The 21,429-nt window shown below is 46.3% G+C and overlaps 1 protein-coding gene across 2 annotated transcripts in view; it reads right to left on the bottom strand.

Moving 5' to 3' along the window:
- Nucleotides 1-153: 153 nt before the first annotated feature.
- The window catches only part of UBAP1 (ubiquitin associated protein 1), a 61,335-nt gene continuing 40,059 nt past the window's right edge, over nt 154-21,429 (bottom strand). Inside the window, exons 3-9 of one of the 2 annotated variants that reach the window (XM_054032268.1) lie at nt 19,019-19,143; nt 17,726-17,779; nt 13,789-14,703; nt 7,309-7,344; nt 6,532-6,732; nt 3,450-3,551; nt 154-1,418 (exon numbers count right to left, since the gene is read on the bottom strand). In XM_054032268.1, the coding sequence (XP_053888243.1) occupies nt 1,278-1,418; nt 3,450-3,551; nt 6,532-6,732; nt 7,309-7,344; nt 13,789-14,703; nt 17,726-17,779; nt 19,019-19,143 (1,574 nt within the window). In that variant the 3' untranslated portion in view covers nt 154-1,277. The remainder of the gene's footprint in view (nt 1,419-3,449; nt 3,552-6,531; nt 6,733-7,308; nt 7,345-13,788; nt 14,704-17,725; nt 17,780-19,018; nt 19,144-21,429) is intronic. The other variant, XM_054032269.1, reaches the window with a different exon arrangement.

Here is a 21,429-nt window from a genome sequence, read left to right as displayed (position 1 = left end):
GCCTGGAGCATTTGAGCGTGGCAGGAACTGCCTGGGTTTGGAGGACTTACTAGGTGGGACTGATTAGGATTACATCCCTCCTCCCAATTGTAACAGGAGTTCACCTCCTCTACTGAAACCAGAGCGCAAGAGATAGAAACTTGACACTGGGAATTCCATTTTAGGGTTTTATTAGTAGTTTTCTACAGAATCAAAATATTTAGCAAATTAAAGATTCATCAAGAAACTGCTTATATTTTATGTATTTAGATCTTTAACAATGTACAACATAATACATTTTGAACTATCAAAACCCAACAAAAAAAACTGATGTCTATTACTAGATGTTATTGAATATGTAACTAAAGCAGTGTGGGGAAAAAAATGGAACTAATGCAGTGAGTATATTGTTTGTATTTAAAGAAAGTGCTTGAAAGAAACCCCCTGCTTCACACTGAATATCATTTAAAACAGACCATCAACTGATTTCCTAGGAGGGCATTTGTTTAAATAACCTATAAACCTGGAGGAGAGAGATTGCAGAGGCCCAGCTCTGACCTCTTCGGTTCAAGCCACTGGCTGTGAGTCCAGCTAGAGTTCAGAGCTTACCTGTTGTGGAAAAAAAAACTCTGTTTACACACCACTCAAGCACTGGACACCTATGCCTGGCAGAAGTGTGTGGCAGAAGGGCCAAAAACAAGAGGGAAAGGAACAGCGTCTCTCTTTATGCATAGTGACAGGTTAGAAACCAGTGTTCCACTAAGTTACAGACTAATTTTCAACCCAATAAAAATAAAAATCCATTGCACTAAACGTCAACTTCAGTTACTCTGAACTGTGATACAGTCAGTGTTTCAGTAGAAGCTGACACCATGAAAGCAGCTTCAAAGAACCAGAGCATTCTTGTTTCAAATCCAACTTTGCATTCCTCTGTCCGAGTCCAGTGCAATAGTGAGAAAAAAAATACTTCCAGCTTTGTCTATGTACAATTCCAGTAGAGGTCGGGCAGTCTAAACTCTTTGTGGCCAAACCAGAAAAGGGAACCTAGGAAAGGGCACTTTCAAAATTTAATTTAAGAAAGGAAGTTAACTCCTCTCAATGGGAAGAGCGCGCTGGAGTGACGCAGGCAGATGGGCTCGGTCAGTCGCAGTCTCCAATGTACACGAAACGCAGGGCTTCTTCCCAAAGAGAGAGCACATCACACTCTTCGGCTGTGAAGATGGCAGAGGTCTGGTTACACGGGCAGGCTGCCCTCCCCTGGAGGCGCTCTCCATTGTACTCCAAGAACCCCAGCGTCTTCAGCTGGCTCCTGCACGGGCCATTAGATCTTCCAAAGCATTGTCCTGGTCATTGTTATGTAATAATAAGACCTCCTTAATGTCTTTCAGTTCAAAGCCCATTTCTTTAAATTTACTCATGAGCTGGAGAAGTTCTGTTGTCTAGAAGAGAGAGACACATTCAGTGTTTGAGAAGGGGAAGGCTCAGCTTTGATTCAGGGGATGCTGATAGGGGGCTGGGAAGGCAATGCAGGGCTGGTCTCTTGCCACTGGCCAGAATGGGGGCTGCTCAGTTAATGGCCAAAACTCCCAGATGCCCTAGACAAACCAGTTCAACCGCACTTGTTTAAAGGACGCACACTTAGCGGCATGGCGGCCATTCGGCTGTCCTCGTTATTCATATCCACCTTCAAAACCCTCCTTTGCCTTTGTAATCCCTACAATGGTTAGATGGCTGGTGTCAGAGACCCCTGCCCAGCATGCTGACCTACACTGCCTCATGGTTTCCTTGTACTCCCCCGTCAGTCTCGACTCACACTTAAGACTGCTGGCTCTTTCAGACAGTCCTGTGTTCATCCAAGATCTAGCACAAGGGGGGCCTGATCTAGGATGAGGGCTCCTAGGCACTATGGTGATACTATTACTACTAAAGAAACCAGCCGGCAATGAAGCTTGGGCTGCAGTGCGTCTGTTATGCCTCATTAGCTTCTGTTGCGTGAATTAACCATTCTAGGCTAAAGACCATCATTGGGGCCTACATCGTCTCCATCAAGAGTTAGGGATCAGTCCCCAATATGCTCTTCATTGAGGCCACCCAGCAGCCTGCTGGTTTCGTGGGCCTTTCCCAAGGATTGGACAGAACCAGTCTGAACCCTGCATTGGCCACGTAGGCCAAAGCCTGCCCTTTCCGCTTCTGCTGCATCCATTTGAAGTCGTGACCATGCTTGTTGGAAGCTAAAGGCCCCTGGGGCTGAGTCTGGGATCTGTACAACTGCCCTTGCTATCACATGGCTCTTCAGAGCTTACGGGACGTTGGTGGGATCAACCCAGTGTCCAGCAGACAGGTGTCCACCAACAGCACCACCAGAACTGGGAGCCCTGAGTCTCAGCAGAGACACCCAGGGCTGACAGAAGGAGGAGACACCTGAATCGTGAATTCATAGAAAGCGGTTTCATTTGCAACTCACGTCCCTAACAAGACCTCTGGCTTCCCCCCCCCCCCCCCCCCCCGGCCAAACTTATGTAAGCTTTTCCCGAAGTGGGTGTCACCTAAGGACTGGCTATTTCCTGGGTTTGGGTGAGGCTGGTTCTGTTGCCAGGTTTACAGGAGGGGCTGGGTGCAGATTCCTTCCTGCAGCCAAGTCCACGCCACTCCACCTCTGCCATACCAGGAGCTGCCCCTTATGCTTGCCTGACCCTCCTTCTGCCAAGTCCCATTCCCATCCTGAGCCCAGGAAAGAGCAGGGGAGCCGGCATGTACCAGCAGCACAAGCTAAAGAGGGAGCGCGGGCACTGAAGGAGCAGCGACTATGTGGAACAGACGGGTGGGGCGAGGCTGGCTGCCTAGTCTTGCTGTCAAAGCCATAAGTCAGGAGACGGCTCGTTTTAAAGAGGGAATGGTACAGTAAAGGGGGCACAGGGCACAAGCTGAGGGCACAGCCTCACCCTTGAAGTGCTCAGGACACAAGCCCCAGGACCTCAGTGCAGTATTTGGAGAGTGAATGCAATGATCCTTAGCGTCCGGGAGATTAAACACCAACCCTTCTTACAGTCAGCTTCCCAGCCTCACAGGAGCCAAGTCTCTGGCATTAAAACAAAATCTGAGTTTAAAATAAATTTACTGCTGCTGAAATCAGTCCTTTGTGACATCGGCTGCAGCAAGCAGTTGGTGCCACAAACGGATGCAGGACTTCAAGCAAGGCAGCTGGAGCAGATGAGATCTCAAGGCAGGTCTCCTGTTTTCATGCAAATGTTGCAGTAGCAAAAATACTGAAAGTGGCTGATATTCGGAAGCGGAGGAAACAATTCTGTAATCGGAGCGGAACCGCTCCCAAATAAGCGGTTTCTCAATGGCCGAACAGGCATTCGCTCGACTTCCACGGCGAGAGATGCTCTCTGAAAGTCAGTGAAGTAACCCTGCCGCCACAACACAGCAAAGCACCTCCCCTTGGCATGTAACCAACACAGCCTCACCTTCTCCTCTGAACACTGGTACATTTCCAGAGCTGCTTCGACAAGGAGAGGATCGAAGCCCTTCTCACAGAGCTGGCTGTGCGCAAACAGATAATCAAGAACCTGTGGGGCGAAAAGTAAGATAGGAGAGTAACTCACCATTGGCCCCACAGCCCATTGACAGGGCTTCACTAACTACTTAGAGAAAGTCCTTGTCGTGAGTAACAGGTTCTCAGCACAGGAACTTGTTCAGAGAAGCTGAACTAAACTCTTTTGGCCTTTCATTCTCCCACTCCGTGAGCTTTGGTTTTCACTCTTTCAGACAGAAGCAGTCTATAAATTAAAGGCTGGCCATTCTTTTGCCTTTTAATGCTGATAAAATCTCTGCCATCAAGTCATTTTTTCAGAAGTGGCTAGTACTCCTACACAGCAACCATTTTTAACACCCTGCTGAGGGTTCAGTGATCAAGATGAAAAGTCTTTTGAACCCTGGTTTCCCCCCAGACTTCAGGGAGCTGATCCAATCTGAAAGCTGTCGCACCTTTTGAGATCAGTTCAGCTTACTGGATGCTCTGCTGAGATAAGAGCCAAATTCACAGTCCATTTTGGTCAATTTCACGGGCATAGGATTTTAAAAATAGTAAATGTCACGATTTCAGCTCTTTAAATCTGAAATTTCAGGCTATTGTAACTGGAGGGGGTCCTGACCTAATAGGGAGCTGTGGGGGAGGTTATTGTAGAGAGGAGGGGGATCATGGTACTGCTACCCTTACTTCTGTGCTGCTGGTGGGGGTGGTGGCGCTGCCTTCCGAGCTGGGCAGCCAGAGGGCGGCAGCAGCTGGCTGGAAGCCCAGCTATGAAGGCAGAGCCACCACCAGCAGCAGCGCAGAAGTAAGGATGGCACGGTATGGTATCACTTGATGATAACCTGTCTGTTCATTCCCTTTGGGGCACCTGCCATTGGCCACTGGGCTTGATGGACCTTTGGTCTGACCCAGTCTGGCCGTTCTCATGGTGTTGCCACCCTTACTTCAGTGCTGCTGCCTGCAGAGCTGGGCCCTCAGTCAGCAGCTGCCGCTCTCCAGCCACCCAGCTCTGAAGTTGGGCTTTTAACTTGACACCTTCTGCAGAGTCTCCAGAAGTCACACACACCACGACTGCCAGCTCTTTGTGGCTCCTCTAGACTAGTGACTCTCAACATGTCCAGACTGCTGTACCCGATTCAGGAGTCTGATCTGTCTTGCGTACCCCCAGGTTTCACCTCACTTAAAAACCACTTGCATACAAAAATCAGATATAAAAATCCAGAAGTGTCACAGCACGTTATTACTGGGAAATTGCTGACTCATTTTTACCATAGAATTATATAATAAATCAATTGGAATATAAATGCTGTACTTATCTACTTCAGTATATAGAGCAGTAGAAACAAGTCGTTGTATGAAATTTTAATTGGTACTGACTTCACTAGTGCTTTTTATGTAGCCTGTTGTAAAACTAGGCAAATATCTGTATGCGTTGCTGTATCCCCTGGAAAATGCGTGCGTACTCCTAGAGGTGTGCATGCCCCGGTTGAGAATCACTGCTCTAGAGTACAAAGAGGCTTTACGTTTGCTATTGGCTGGAAAGAAGATGAATCACTCAAGCAGCCAATACGAAGTATCCTTTCCACCAACTGCAAGCACTGAAGGGGCACTAAACCCATCTGCCTCTGTGCTCTTGGTGGCCAGGGAGACGCTCTGAAGGGGGCACAGAGCAACTGTAAGAACAAGGAAAATTTGGCAGCATTCTTCCCCTATTTGTTTGGGTAGAAACATTTTCTGGGTCTCAAACAGATCCAACAGACTCGTAACTGCCACTTCACGATGCAATAAAGTGACCTATGTGACCTGACCTTTCTGAGGCCATGTGCACCATACGCTGCAGTGACTGAAGAACGCCACGCTCTCAAAAGAGCCAGCTGCTGCATCACTGCTAAAGCCAGCATGTGTCATTTCTCCCTCATCAAACCCTTTGGGGCCAAGACTACGTTCCCTCTAAGCTGCGTGGCCACACAGCAGCCTATTAAGCGCCGCGCAGGTGCTCAGGGCTGCAGCAGGGAGAGATGCCTCTCCCCGTTGGCTCCAGCCCAGACCTGGACCTGCTGCGGCCGGGGGAAAAAGTGCCTATAATGCGGCCCCACCCCAGCCCTGGCCCTGCCGCGCCTACCCCGCAGCCCCACCCCAGCCCCAACACGGACCTGCCACAGCCGGGGGAGAGGTGCTTATCCCACGGCCCCAGCCCCAGAGCTCCTGAGGTGGGGAGAGGCACCTATCCCCCACATCCCAGATGCTGCTGTGGGGAGAGAGAGCTGCGGAGGGTTGGGGGGGAGAGAAGTACTCTCTCCCCACTGAAGCCCCAGGACAGCCTGCACCCCAAACCCCTCATCCTCAGCTCCACCCCTGAGCCCACACCCCAACCCTCTGCCCCAGCCCTGCCACATGAATTTTGTTATGTGCCCCAATATGGAGGCGAGGTGTCACACATCACCTCCATATTGGTGCACATAACAAAATTCATTCCGCACGTAGGTGGGAAAAATTAGAGGGAACACTGGGCCAAGATCTCCCCAATAGTGAGCCTGCAAAAAAGCCTTCAGGCAGTTGGCCCAGTTGTGTGGCTTTCCCCACCGTTGTATCTGAGCAAGGCGAAGGTCCAGGCTGAAATGCCTCACCTGAAGTCTAGATCTCCAAGTCTAGATCTCCAAGCCCAGCCTCTCTCCCCCCAAACGAGGAAAGGCCACGTGTGGTTGAAGTTCCCCGATTTCAGAACAGTGGGCAGGAAGCATTTCTAGGCTGGTGCTGACCTAAGGAATGTCTCACGTCTGAAGCTGCCACTGGCGGCAGCCAACGGACGCGCTTTCCTTGTAGCCAGTTCACCTGGTACTAGTGACCCCCACACTTCACCTCCAAAATTCATTCCCCGTTAATCTGCAAATTACGGAAAACTCCAGACCTCCATTAGGTCTTAAGTGTTTTGGTTTTTGTAAGGCCGTGGGGTTCACACTACTGACCGAGATGGCTGCACCTTTGGAGCTCCCACACTCCTTTGCAAGAGCTTTTACCTGTTCTATATTCTGTCCTTTCTTCTTCATGGCTGTCATGACGTCTTCGTAAGAGTATCCCATGTTGACAACTGTTTCCACACACTGCCTCTCACTGGCAGACAGGGCCTGCAGCACGTCTGAGTACGTGGGGCCGCTTGACCATTTAGTACAGCTGGTATTACTCGGTACTTTAGACACGGTGAAGTTTTGGTGCGTTACCTAGGAATGGGAAGCCAAGCAGAAATGAGTGGCGATACCTCTCTATCCCAGCACCAGGCCTTCTCCCTCCCTGGCCAGTGTAGGACTAGTCCTTACAGGACTCTGAAGGAGTTCTCTGATCTCGTTTGAAATTAATGAAGCAGGGCTTCCCACACTTCCTTTGGGAGACCAATCACTGTTGGGATGAAACTGAGCAGTGACGTACAAAAACATTCCCTCCACTCCCAATGATCTCTTCTAGGTTCACCCTAGGCAGTTCCTCACTTGATATCCCCTTCTACTTCTACGTACTAGAACTACGTTCGCTAATTTAGCCGAGCTCTGTCATCATCAGATGACAGCCAGCTAGAGAGATTAAGTAACAAAAAGAGAGCATTTATGGAATAAGCAGAAGCAACTCCTGGCCCTAAGAAGGTACAGATGACCACACCCAGGTGCTGACCACTTTATTAACTGCCAGTACACTCATAGGAGCCATTCATTGCTTCTTTCACACAAAAGAGCATTACCAATGTATGAGTAATTTAAGAATATACTATGCAACATACTAATTTATGTAGGTATTTGGGGACTTACCATAGGGAACTCTGATTCCTTGTAGTCTGGCTGTACCTGTAAAAACAACAGATTAATGAGAAGCTTGAAGAGATGTCTACTATACTGGCAAGCAAAGTGCCTAGTGAGAGGGGGGCCTGGAAGGACAGAGCCAGGAAAGATGGGTAGAGGAGCAACAATTGCCATACTGGGTTGGACCAATGGTCCAGCTAGTACACACCTGTCACTGACAACAAAACGTAAGACCTCCTGTAGTGGAGAATTACGGAATAGCCTGCCCATAAAAGAGGTTTCTTCCCAACCTGTCAGTCAGCAGATGGCCCAAAGAGGAAGGATTTATAGAACCGTCTCGGAATAATTCTAAAACATTTTAATCTAATGTAATTGTGGATGCTAATTATCCATATAATTGTCCAATAGATTGCTGAAGCCTACTAAACGCTTGACCCGAGTGATGACTTCAGCGGAGTTCCACAAGCTGATTTTGTGCTACGTAAAAGTATTTCCCTTTATCAGCTTAAGGCTGTTGCCGATAGATTTCACTGAATGTCCCTCCGAGTTTGTATTCTGAAAGAAAGTAAAAGGGACACCCAGCAATTTATCGCCTCTGACCCATTCAGCACTGTTTGTCTCTTTCAACCCCCCCCCTTACTGGTCTCAAACTAAACTAGCCCATTTTTTCTACTCTCTAGGCCTCTAACTACTTCTGTGGTCCATTTGGGTATCCCTTTGGCTATATTCTTTCTGAGGTGTCTACAACTGACTGCAGTATTCTAGATGAGAGTATAACATTGATCTTTACATGACAAAATTTCAGTATTTTCAACCTATCCCATTCTGGACACATCCAAACAAGGCCTGCTTTTTTCACTATCCTTTCACCGATCGACACACACTTTGTCTCGAAGCTGGGGGGTGGGAAGGGCTCACTGTTAACCTTTTGCCATGTTGAAAATTGGCCATTTATTCCTACTGTTTTGTCTCTGAGCCAGTTTCTAATCCTCCCATCCCAGGCTCCAGAAAGCAGCTTTGGGTTCTCCCGTGATGGTTTAAAATGCCCAATGGATCTTGGGTTTGCCTGTTATCTAGATTAAAATTCTAAGTTCAGGAGCATTTGTGTATCAAATACTGGAACCTGATCAGCTGCATGTCTCTATCCCAGTTAAAGATTTGCTCCCCTTTCACATGCGCAGTAGAAAGGTGTTGCTTACCCACTACTAAATCAGCACAGGCCACCATCCAGCTAGAACTCAGGCCCACTCAGATTTATTCCAGACTGGACCAATTTTGCCCAACCATGGGCCATGTTGGAAACTTGCCAGGAGCCTGAGGGCCCCATCTATTTGAACAGAAAGGTGCAGGCTGCACCTATCCATGGAGAGAAGCCTTCAGACTACACATCCCAGCATGCAATGCTTCATCACAATACAATAGTTCAAAAGTTGGTTGCCAGAACTTTACAGGCCTGAAGTAGGAAGTGAGCACACTCTCAAAACTCACGAGCACCATTTTCAATCTTACAAAAACGTAAGTTGTCTATTTACATGTTTTTCTTGTGGGTGTGGGAGCAGGACATGGATTGTAACCAGAGCTAAGAGGAAGTGATCATCTGAGTTCCCTCTTCAGAAAGCTCTCTCCCCACAGCTTCCTCTGACCACATGGCTAAGAGCCATTTGGAGAAATGTAAGTACAGAGATTTCAAGCAGAGATTTGCTTGGCGAGGGAAAGCGTATATTAGCACGCTGCATTCTCCATAGCTGAAACCACTGATGATCCCGGACTGCATCTGGCCCACATGCCAGCCAGATCTGGCTTACATAAAAGCATTTAAATAAGAAAGCCAATGAGCAGCACCCAACTCATGGAGGTAGTTTCATTTCACTTCACTTGTTCCAAATCAGCTATTCCAGCCTCGCCCCAAGAGAATGCGACTTTACAGTTATTCATAGCCAATATCACTTCAGTGCTGGCGGGACAGTAAGTGGATTCTCTTCTGGGAGCAGATGCTTGTTAGAGAAGGCTCATGTATTTGGATACTGATTTGTCCCAGAATGTCTGATTTCTGTGGGGCGACAGTAGGTCAAGTTAATTAATGGTACATCCCAGAGCTGCTTAATCTTCGGGCGAGGCAGGAGACATGAGAAGAGGACAGTTGCTCCTCATCATCCCCCTCCCCAAAAATATTCCCAACCAAAAGAGGAAACAAACTCCAGACGAAACTGGTGAGAAAGGAACAAGTGAACTCTTCTTTGCAAAGTGAAAACCATTCACCATGCTCACCAACCTGCACTTCTATAAACCACACACCTGTGTTTAATGTACATACAGGATTGTGCCCTGTGCATGCTTTGACAATACCGCACAGGCCAGAAACCACAACAAAGATCAGATAGGAAGTTCACTGAAAGTGTCGAGTAACATCAAAAATTCAGTATATAATTGTACCAATAGCCCAACTGTCAATACCCACATCCTAGCAGCACCAGGTAGAAACAGCACGCATCACAAAATGAAGCCTGCACTTCATTTGTCAACACTACCGCCAGATCCATTTAATTTCAATCCATTAGTCCTCAGAAGCAGTTTTTCTATTTGTCGTCTTGCCTACTTTGTGTAAACTGAATTGTGAAGATCACCAACTGTCCGACACTGTATGACATCCAGCAGGGCAGAGGCCAAGAAGTTCAGCATCTAAAGATTTAAACTCAGAAGAGGAAAAGGAAGCCACATTTACAACAAAAGGCAACTTGTGTAGTTTCAGGTAAGTCCCAGTTTAAAATGACCAGTATTCTTATGCAACCACCATAAAAATCTAGTCTCTATCGGCAGTTATTAAAACATTAACAAGTAACTCAAATCCAAACCACTGAAGTCTCTCTTGACTACAGGAAAAGAAGTTGTGATGGGACACCAAGACATACGTGGATGATGCTGACGCTTCCCAAATAGGGCAGACAGCCCGTCTGAAGACGGGCAGGAAAAGGCTCTGTATGGACATTTTACCCCAGTTGTCGTCAAGAGCTGATCTCAATAGATGAGACCTTCAAAATTACCTCAGACGACCCCTGGCTTTCATCCGTACAACCATGATCTTCTGATGCTCAGGAGCATAAAACTCAACAAGAGCAGATTTCCCAAGTCCTTAGGACCATAACATGGGAATCCAAAAAACCCACAAGCTTATTGTTAAGACTCCTAGGAATTCGAGACAGGAGAGCCCAGTTACGTCAGCATACCTATTTCTGAGCTCTAAAATATTGTTCCCAACAGCATTTTTCCCCTACAACTTTGTCCAGTCTAGCATTAAGTGTCTCAACTAAGGAGACTGTAGGAGCTGGATTTTATAATGTACTATGAGAATGAATGTATGATTTGATTTCATCCTGTCAGCCACCCTTTGTAAATAGCAGAAAGGAATGACAGACCAGAACCATCCTTCTGACTAATTATGGTCATCCTTTTGTTTTAGAATAAGTTATAAAGCTACTATGGTTTCCTATATGTATTACAAATTAGGAAGTAAGAGACAGGATTCTCTATTGTGTCTATGTTAAGTAGCTTAGAGGAACATTGAAGGCCTGGGTCTCAATGTAAATTGGCTTGGTTATTGATTGTAAAACTTAGCAAGGTTTAAGTTGCAATGTCCTTTTGCTCAATATAAAACACTACTGTTTGTATTCTCAATCTGTTTGTGTGAATGAGGAATGTATGCATTAGAAAAAGATAAAGTGTGAAGGCCATTGTTATAGCCAGAGTCAAGGAAGAGGGAGTGAAGAAACTTAAAGGACATCAAAAAAATCATCAACACGCATCCATAAGGAAGGGCAGATTGACGACCCTGAGGTAAAGGCTGGCACCCCTAAAAACAATTGATTAAATCGAAACAAAGAACAGGATGACCCTCTCGGAGTTGTATTGGAATGTTTACACCAATTAAGAAGTAACCGGTCACAAAGTGACACAGCAGAATCCATAGGCTTCAACAGAGAAGAAATCCTATAAGAACAGGGTGCTTTGCCATAGGACTTTGGGTTTGTCTTGCCACACTCCAGGAGCATCGGATCGCGACCGATAGAACCCCGCTCCTCTCTGCGAACAATCTGGCTGGCCACTAGATTGATCCAGACTCTGGAATGGTAACTATAAACATCACTGCAGGACTGTGTGTGTGTTTATATATATATAAAAAGCATATGCTACTGTGGTATTCTCAATAAACGCTGTGTGTATTTACCTTCCTCTATAAAGATCCCGTGTGCTTTGTATGAGCATAACAAGACGTCCATCCCCTTCCTTGGGAAACCGATCTCAAGTGTGGGAAGCTTTCCTTGCTGTTCAATCTAATTGTTGAGCAATTTCCTTCATGTCAGTCCACAAGACCTTATCCTCCCTGAAGCATCCTAAAGAGTGCCTGCCTCCTTGGGGCTTGCAAGGGTTTCTCTAGTGTAGATGGGCCCAGCGACGGTCACATCTCACCAACTCAAAGCTATTATTTAGATTTTCATCTTTCTCTTCTCAAGCTCTTTAGAGCCACAGGATATTCTGCCTGAGACGTGTGAAATAACAATAACAATTACAATTGATGGAGATATCCTATCTCCTAGAACTGGAAGGGACCCTGAAAGGTCATTGAGTCCAGCCCCTGCCTTCACTAGCAGGACCAAGTACTGATTTTGCCCCAGATCCTTAAGTGGCCCCCTCAAGGATTGAACTCACAACCCTGAGTTTAGCAGACCAATGCTCAAACCACTGAAGATAAAGCTATCACAGCCACATGATTTGATGAATGATGCTCTCTAATAAGAAACAATATTCAGAGCAATGACTGCTCACCGATGGGTTGGACATATTTTCTTTTCCTGCTGCTTTCTGGATTAACCGTGTTTGCCTCTGCACAATGCTATTTTTATTGCTAAAGGTAAAACTCATCACTTTTGCTCTGCTCCAACGACTAGTTATTTTCCAAAATGCTGGGTTTCCGTATTAGCATTATGCGTGCCTACGCCTGCCAACTTATTGATGGACTTTGATTTCAAGGCTGTATGTACTGACTGTGGTAGAATGATCATCAAAAGGCAAGTATTCCTCGCGGGCTCTCTACCCCTTTGTTTGGGTGTGCGCTAGGTCATTTGCTTTCTGAACTCCAGTGTCATGTAGCAATCTACAATGCCTTTGAGTGGAGAATGTATACCAGTGTTACCACGGCACCATGATGTAATGTTTTATATGGAACACGAGGGGTCTCCCCGCACCCTACCTTCAAACCCTTCCCTGCAATAGCTAGGGTTGAGATTTTCAGAGCCAACTATGGGGTCTGAATGTCCAATTTCCATTTGTTTTAACGGGAACTGGATGTTCAAATCCCTTTGGTTCTTTGAGAAAGTTCAGCCTATGTTTTGAAGGGAAAAGGAACAGATGGAGTAAGCAAAGTTTGCTTCTTCCCTTCAAGCTGTGCTGGACTGAAATGGTCTCTGATCTCTAGGCCAGAGCCAAACGTTTAGAAGCATTTACTAGTCACGACAAAATAGTTCTAGAACTCAGCACAGGAAACATCTAACTTATTCAAAGCACTTTTCCAGACTGTTTTTATTACTGTACGGCAGCCGATTTTACAGTCCTGGTAGTTTGAGACTGATCTGATCTGTAGAACTGTCGAAAGGACCTCAGAGCAGCAAGGCACTTTCGGCCCGGGTTCAGGCCTGAGAAAAGCAGGTACCAGGTTTCAGAAAAGTGTCATTTTCACTCAAATAGAAGCCCCTTATGCGTTTGGCAGGGATGCTGGAGGGAAGAGAATTAAAAGGAGTGGCTGCCAGTGCACACATTTATTGTACAGGTCAGAACTGAAGCACACAGCTCTACAAGGGAAGTGGGGATACTTGCACTACCACTGTCTGTAGCAAGGCTACGTCAGTCTCTTGAGCTATAAGCTGTATCACTTTTTGCAGCTTGATAAAGTCACCTAAAAGTGTCCTGCGTGGAGATGCCATGTCTCACTACTGACCATCCTCGGATGTTCCGAACACAAGGATTTCAATGGAATGTTTGCATAAAGCATCTGATTAAATCCATCATGGTAGTTTAGAAATGAATGTCTCAGTTTGGGGTGAACAGCCAGAATGTATAAAAATATAGCAGCGAAAAAATCTTACCAGAGCCTTAAACCCAACGTGTCCAAGATCTCTTACCACGAATACCTCTAGCAACTTGCCAGGAGCCAGAGAACACCTCATGGCCTAAAGTGAATTAGATTACAGCTGTCTACATCCAAACCAGTGACATGTGATCCTCTGAGACTAACTCCCAGCATCCAATGTTTCATCTTTAGCTGATCAGTTTTCCATTTAGATCAAGATAGAGCAATGCATGAGGGGACACGTATTGTCAGCAGCCCACATCCGAGTATTAAATCAAAGGAAGCTACAGGATACATTTTAGAAATACGAGTCACGTTCACCTTCCCCTTGAACACCCCAAACCTATTTGAACCTGCTGAATCCTTACCTTCGTTGCTGTGTTTGGAGAGGATTGTTCTTCTGTACAAGGTGTTGACACAGATAGGGAAGGCAGCCTGGATGAAGAGGATAATGTTGACGTCTCCATTCCACTGTCCACATTTAAAGCAGAAAGGCCAACAACATGGTGTCCGTTGAGTTCGCTAGCCTTACTCGGGGAGCAGGCCTGTAAAGAACTGAGGAAAGTGCCATTGTGGAGACAGGTAGCGCTGTGGAAAGTGCTGGTGAGCTTTGACATTTTTTGATCGCTCTCATCCGCGTCGAGTTTGGGAAAGGAGAGAGATTTGATATTGCTCACTGACGTGATGGGTGAGAGGGACACTTTGGAAGACAGGGACATCTTTTCACAGTTTTCCAACTGTGGTAAAGTGATAAAGCCATTGGGTTTGTGAAGGGGCTTGAAGTCCAAGGTAGCCCTTTCTATGGATGCCAGAACTTCCTGATCTTGTAACACAGACTCCGGCCCTATTTTGGGCAAGTTATTCTCCAACAGTTGGGTGACAATTGGCCCAGTCGTACCAACATGAATTTCAAGAATATTTTTCAGTTCTTCTTTTTCATCAATAGTTTTTAGCTCCAGATTGTCAAATGGGTCTTCTTCACATTCAAAATCTGCTGGGTTGAAGTCTGCCTTTGGGTAAGGTGGACTAAGGACCTTTTGCTTTATGGCATTGCTGTTGGCTGGGGTGGGAGTAAGAATGTTATTGTGCTGTAGACTAGCGAGAATAGGGTTAATGGGGAGCGGCACAGCCTCTGAGAAGCCCATTTTGCTGTTGTCGTCTGAAGCAGCCCTGGAATTAGCTATTGCTTGCGCAGCCTTTCGCTCTGCTTCTCTCTGAGCTGCTTGGATTTTTTTGATGTCTTCCGCCCACTCAATAGTTCTCTTTTCGAGGGAGAAGTCATACTGTAAGGAGAAATGAGATTCAAGGGTAAGGAGCATAGTCCACTACTTTATGACGGCAACATCATCCCATACGTAGCAAGAAACGTGGAGTAACAATTTAGGTATATTACCCAAAGGGGGTGGGGATGATTTCTCTTAACTAATGTCTCTGTTGCTCACCTACAGATAAGTAGAAGATGTTCTTTGTGCCTCTAGAACAGGGGTTCTCAAACTTCACTGCACCATGACTCCTTTCTGACAACAAAAATTCCTACGTGACCCCAGGACGGGGGATCAAAGCCTGAGCCCACCCTGCTAAGGGGGGCCAGAGCCAAAGCCCAGACCCCACCACCCCAGGTGGGGGGGCCAAAGCCATAGCCCAAGGGCTTCAGACCCAAGTGGGCAGTCTGTAACCCTGAGCCCCACCACAAGGGCTGAAGTCCTCAGGCTTAGGCTTCAGCCCCGGGCAGTGGGGCTTTGGCCCTGGGGCTCGGGCTCTAGCAAGTCTAACGCCAGCCCTGGCGACCCCATTAAAAAGGGGTCTCGATCCACTTTGGGGTCCCAGTCCTCAGTTTGAGAACCGTTGCTCTAGAACAGGGGTCGGCAACCTTTCAGAAGTGGTGTGCCGAGTCTTCATTTATTCACTCTACTTTAAGGTTTTGCGTGCCAGTAATACATTTTAACATTTTTAGAAGGTCTCTTTCTAGAAGTCTATAATATATAACTAAACTATTGTATGTAAAGTAAACAAGATTTTTAAAATGTTTAAGAAGCTTCATTTAAAAATTAAATTAAAATGCAAAGCCCCCCGGACCAGTGGCCAGGACCCGGGCAGTGTGAGGGCCACTGAAAATTAGCTCGCGTGCCGCCTTCGGCACATATGCCATAGTTTGCCTACCCCTGCTCTAGAAGCTAACCTTGGCTATATGCCAATGGATCTATTATATTCCTCCTTTCCACGTGGTTTTGCTTAAAAAACTGTTACGAAGATTAACACAATACCACAGCATCTATCTCCCACAGAAGAGAGCATGTGTAGAGTAGAAATCAAGCACACTACTCAACGGTAGACCTCTACTATGATCTAGCTTCAGGATTTGCTGGTAGGCTGCAAATTTTCCTATTGATGAACAAGCCACACAAGAATAGAGTAGATTTTGGATTACTGCATCACTGGAAAGATCATGGAATTTTTTACCTCTCTTCAGAAGAGGTTAAAGTCCAAATCAGAGTTTAGTACCCAACAGAAAGAAGAGGTACTAACCTAAGTACTGCCCATGCTACCAAGTCAAGAACCCAACAAAGGAGTCATAAAACTGAGATATTAACCTCTAGCTTAGAAGCAGATCTGTGTCGCTATTACCAGCATGACAGGGCCCCCTGGGCTTTTTCACATTTTAATATGAGCTCTTCCAAGGAAGTGCAAGCACAAGGATCAACTCTTACGTAACCCGCTGTGGCCGAACGTCCCTCCCCGTATTCACATACCACATACCACTATAATAATCTTTCTGCAAGGCATACCTTGAGAGGTATCATCTGAAAAGTAATAAACTTGCTGGTCAATATCATGCTGAAATGTACGTAGTAACATGATCTGCAAAGTTATGAACCCAAGCTGAAATGAGGACGGAGATGTGTTTACCAGGCAAGTCTGGGGAGGGGGCAAACCTGTTTCTCAAAGACAAAAGACAAGCTGACACCTCTAGCCAGGTGTCAAAGTTGACTGGCAATCACTAGTCAAGTGGCCATTCTTTGGCAGTGAAAGGGGGGCAGGAACAGATCGAGAATCCATGCCTCCGCCCTCACGGCTGGAAGGAACTTTAACTGGGATAACCCTCAGGAAAATGCATTTCAAAGGGAGACTGGACAATAAATTGAAGGACAAAAACACCCCGGACTCTCTCCCGCCCTCGCCCCATTCCACCCAGGAAGATAAAGGAACCAGCCTTTGGACTTCGTGTGAGATCCTGACTTGAAAGTTTGATCAGTAATATTGCTGGGAACCTGTGGTAAGGCTTTTACCTTGAACCAAGCCTAGTTTGTTAAGTTCACTTACTAAAAAGCATTTTTCTCTGCTTCCCGTGTAGCCATTTCTGACTTTAATGCCTTATACTTGTACTCACTTAAAATCTCTCTTTGGAATTAAACTTGTTTCACTCAATCAAAACCCATCCAGTGTTACGTTTCAACTGAATTGTTTGGTAACTCCAATTAAAGTAGCAAACTGCTGTACACTGACCCCTTGCAGTGTCAATGGACCTCTAATATCCCAACTGTCCAGGAAAGGGCTGGGCAATGCAGAACACGCATTTCTGGGGGAAATCCAGGCCTGAGAGTGTGTTGGGGTCACCCTGCAGGTCGTAACCAAGACTGCTGGAAGCCAGAGTGGGGCTGGTGTGTACCTGACAGGCTGCTGGGGTCAGAGTTGGTGGACCAGAGCTGTGGCTATATGCAGACACTCAGCATGTGACCTGCACGCTGTTTGTGAGAGGCCCAGGTTGGGAGCTACAGCACCAAGGCTGCAGGATGGGTTGTGACAAAACCCCTCACTGGTCTGAGCTGCACCCCAGAATGTAAGACCCGCCCATAGCCAGTTTGCAGGACAAGAGAATTGACAGTTGCACAAGGGACAGAACAGTCCACAGCCAGAATTGCTTAACGTGCTAATGCTTTATAAGAGCCAACAGTGGTATGTTCCAAGAACGCAGGCTTAGCCCGTGGATAGTCAGTGCGAAGGGCAGACACTTCAAAGTGGCCTTGGCCCTTACGCCCTTGACATGCTGAAAGCAGACAAGCTTGGCACCAGCAAGCTAGACTGTCTTCTGCTGCAGAGTCAAAAGAAGCAGTGCGCCATGATATGGAAGCAGCACCTTGACTTCACTGCAGCTGTCACGTCAAATTTGTGCGTCGCTGGCTTGGAGGGGAAGGAAAAGGCGAGTTAGCGCTACGTCCCAGGCTAGCCATTTAGGGTTCAAATAGACCTCGAACACATCAGATCAACTCCTTGTAGAAAGTAAACTATGAAATCAAAAGACTTAACTATTGATTTGATTGGCTCTGTGGTCATGACCCAAAATCCATATTCCAGGGAACTCTGTGGAAACATCACATGGCATAAAGAACACCAAGCCACTTGATTGAGACCTGCCATTCTCTCTGCATAAGGATTGGCAGTAAACAGGACCTCGGCTCCTAATTTAAACTTCAATTAAATTAGCGCGGTTGGATTTCTAGTACCAATTTTGAAGTAAGCATGCAAGGATTTTTTAAAAGTTAGTCTGTTTAATCTGTCAATTTCAAACTAATCAAAAAATTAAGGCAACTTAAGACCACGTGCCTGGACAAGAGTGGAGAGATTGATTTGGCAAGTTACATAACTTGGCCACATGGCTGGGTAAACAAATTGTCACTGAGAAGTACAAAGGAAAGCAAGAGCTAGAAGTGTAGCTCTCCACCCAACAAAAAGCAAGACCGGGGAAGTCAGAAGCCATATAACATCATAAATATGCACCAAAGATTTTGTGCTACTTTTTACACAATTATACAAAAAAATTAAATGCATTTGGCAAAAAAAAAAAAAAAAAAAAAAATATCCACTAACTCCAGACAACAAGGATTTTGTTAAAGTTCTATAGCGCCTATATTTGAATTTTCCACTCTTGTTAAAACAAAAAAATCCAGACTTGTAAGTGAAAACTGCCAAAGTGTAGGATAGTCAAGGATAGAAGGAGCAGAGTTAAGGTTGTGGTTGGAATCTGAATTTCCCGACTTCCCCACTAAAAAGTTCTACTTAAGTATATGTTTACAACTTGAACTGTAGCAAAGCTCTGCTTCAGAATGTCCTGGGCTTTTATTCCTTTTTGATAAACTAGGACATGTAGAGCATCTGTGATCAGCACTGTAAAACTTGCAATTCTAGCAAGGGGGGAGGGATAGCTCAGTGGCTTGAGCATTGGCCTGCTAAACCCAGGGTTGTGAATTCAATCCTTGAGGGGGCCACTTAGGGATCTGGGGCAAAATCAGTACTTGGTCCTGCTAGTGAAGGCAGGGGGCTGGACTCCATGACCTTTGGTCCCTTCCAGTTCCAGGAGACAGGATATCTCCATTAATTTATTTAAATTTATAGCAGGAACATAAAAATTGCCATATCTGTCTGTACAGCCTAGTATTCTGCCTAAGACCGTGACTGGAACCAGATCTTTCAGAACGGGGTGCAGGAAACCCCATAAATGGGCAATTGTAGAACAACCAGGATAAGACCTAAATCTGGATATTTTAAATTTATGACAAAAATTAACAACAAAGGGAACAAACAAACAAAACACCCACTTACCTGGACTTCTCTGACAAGCTGGGGAGAGTCAGGCAAGCAGAAGCCCATGGGTAAGCCAACCTTGGCTGGTGTTTTGAATTTGTCTCCGATCTTAAATGGAACATCATCAAGGTAACTGAAAGGCCCTAAGATCAAAAGTAAAAGTTACATCAGCGACTCAAATGTATTATGCATTCCTGTTAGCTTTCAAATATGGAAATGTGAATCTTTTATCTTTGCTAACCTACCTGCACAAAAATGAAAATAGCATTGAGCTGAGAGCATGCTTGAGTTTGCTGCCCCACTTTTATCCAAAATATTTTGTTCAACCTTTTTGCCATTTGAAAATTGTGTAGATTTGGTATCAGATTTCTGGATGGATCATCAAGTAAGTTTCCCTGCACTAGTTTCTTTTGCCTTTAGCTCTGTGTACATGTAGTGAGGTGATCACCTGCTCCTGCCCAGAAGGGCTTAAAAACAGCCCTGGGGCAGGGGAAAAACTGGGCTGATTGGCAGAGCAGCCGAAGCTGGGGTCACGCCCCAAACAGAGCACAGCTGGCCCTTATAAAAGGGCTGTGAGCCAGGGGCTGAAGGAGTCCCTCTCCAGGCTGGGAAAGAGCAGGGCCTGGCTGCCTGCAAAAAGGGTACAGGGAGTGGAGCAGGGCTGGGGAGAGCCAGGGGAGCTCCGGACTGGCAACTCCCCGGGCTGCAGGGCCTGGTCCAAGGGCCACAGAGGTACTGGGAGGCAGAGGAAGACAGCAGGTCTGAACCCCCTTGCTGATGAGTGGCTTTGACACTGCAGTCTGCCCCAGGGACCAGGGGCTTGGTGACAGACAGGCAGTAGCCCAGACTGAGGCAAGGTGGGGATTAGAGGGTTGGGAGTTTCCCAGAGAGGGGAGACCCATAGAGACTGGTGGGGGTATTGCCGGGGGCAGCTCCTGGGTAAAGGGGCACTGGGGTCCGGGAGGAACACAGGGGCCAGCTACAAGCAGGACACCGGCCTGCAGAGGGCGTCCAGGCTGGAAAAGAGCTAATTCCCAGAGACGACCAGCAGGAGGCACCGCAGGGGTGAGTCTCGCACGTTTACAGTACACCTAAAAGTTATGTTGACATAGTTATGTCAGCCAGTGGTGTGAAACAATCACACTCCTGACCAATATAGCTAGCCAACAAAACCCCAGTGTAGATACTGCTATGTTGACACAGCTAACGTTTGCGCAAGGGGTGTTCCTACACTAACAGGAAAACTTCTGTTGGTGTTAGTTGGGTCTACACTAGGGGACTGTGCTGGTATACCCTCTGCAGGGCAGACAAACCTTTAAAGATGTGTCTACACACAGATCCTTATTTCCAGTTGAACATGCGTGATATTTTGATATCCCTCTATAAAATAAAAACCTTCACTGCGAGTCATTATTTCAAGTTATTCAAGAAAGAGATTTAAAAAACAGCTTCAGGGTGAGGGTGGCCGTGGTTAGATAAAACTCAATTTGTGGCTGAAGGAAGGGGCGGGAGCAAATCTTGTCTAAAACCATGTCCAGAGTTAGGTCTGCATAATGATGCTCTTAAAACAAAAAGTACAATAGCCTAGAAGAACCACACTGAACCTCTTACACACACGTCACTTCTCGTTAGTGAGAGTCTACAGTGACTCAACTTTGGTTTAGGGATCCCAGCTTCTGTACCAATCTAATTTCACTTCCTGGGTCAGTCAGCTGGTATATTGTGACCTCTGCTTATCACACTGATCACACACGTCTGACTGTTACCATCCCCCCTGTTGTCCCCCCACAATCTGTTTTATCCATCTGTTAGCTAGTCTTATACTTGGATTCTAGACTGTTTGGGGCAGGGACCATCTATGTGTTCTACGTTTGTACGGTGCTCGGCGTAGTTGGGCTACCAGAATACAAGTAATAAACACCAACAGCCATCTGCAGTTTTATGACAGCACCCCCAGCTGGGAGAATAAAAGGAGTTCCAAAAGCCAGTCTAAATGGCACTTTGTTTGAAAGGGATATTAACCCCACTCCTATGCCAGTGTTCAATGATCAGTTCATCTGTACGTTCACTGTTGGGGTTGGAATATTACAGAAGATGCAGCTACAGAGTACAGCCACCACCTTACAGGAGAGGCCGAGCTGAGTAACCTCTTTTCGCAGCTTGAGCAATCCCAAAGATCACTAATAGGACATCTCCCTCTGACCAAATTTCAAACTTAAATGGCCATTCATAAATACCTCCTGCGCTCCTCTATTACTGAATCATCTACAAGAATGCAGCCAGGCGCTTTAATGAAGGACAGGTTTTCAAAAACAGGAAACACCCTATCACCTGGGGGCCGAAGACTTTCAGCAAGCCCAAGCGATGACAGCATTGCACTATGTGGCACATCAGCCTGCTCTCAGATTCGTGCTAGAGAGATAGTGTCC

Source organism: Malaclemys terrapin, chromosome 6 (assembly GCF_027887155.1).
Source record: "Malaclemys terrapin pileata isolate rMalTer1 chromosome 6, rMalTer1.hap1, whole genome shotgun sequence".
In the NCBI taxonomy this organism is placed as follows: Eukaryota; Metazoa; Chordata; order Testudines; family Emydidae; genus Malaclemys; species Malaclemys terrapin.
Note: the sequence above shows the minus strand (reverse complement) of the source record. Positions and strands in the feature narration are given on the sequence as shown.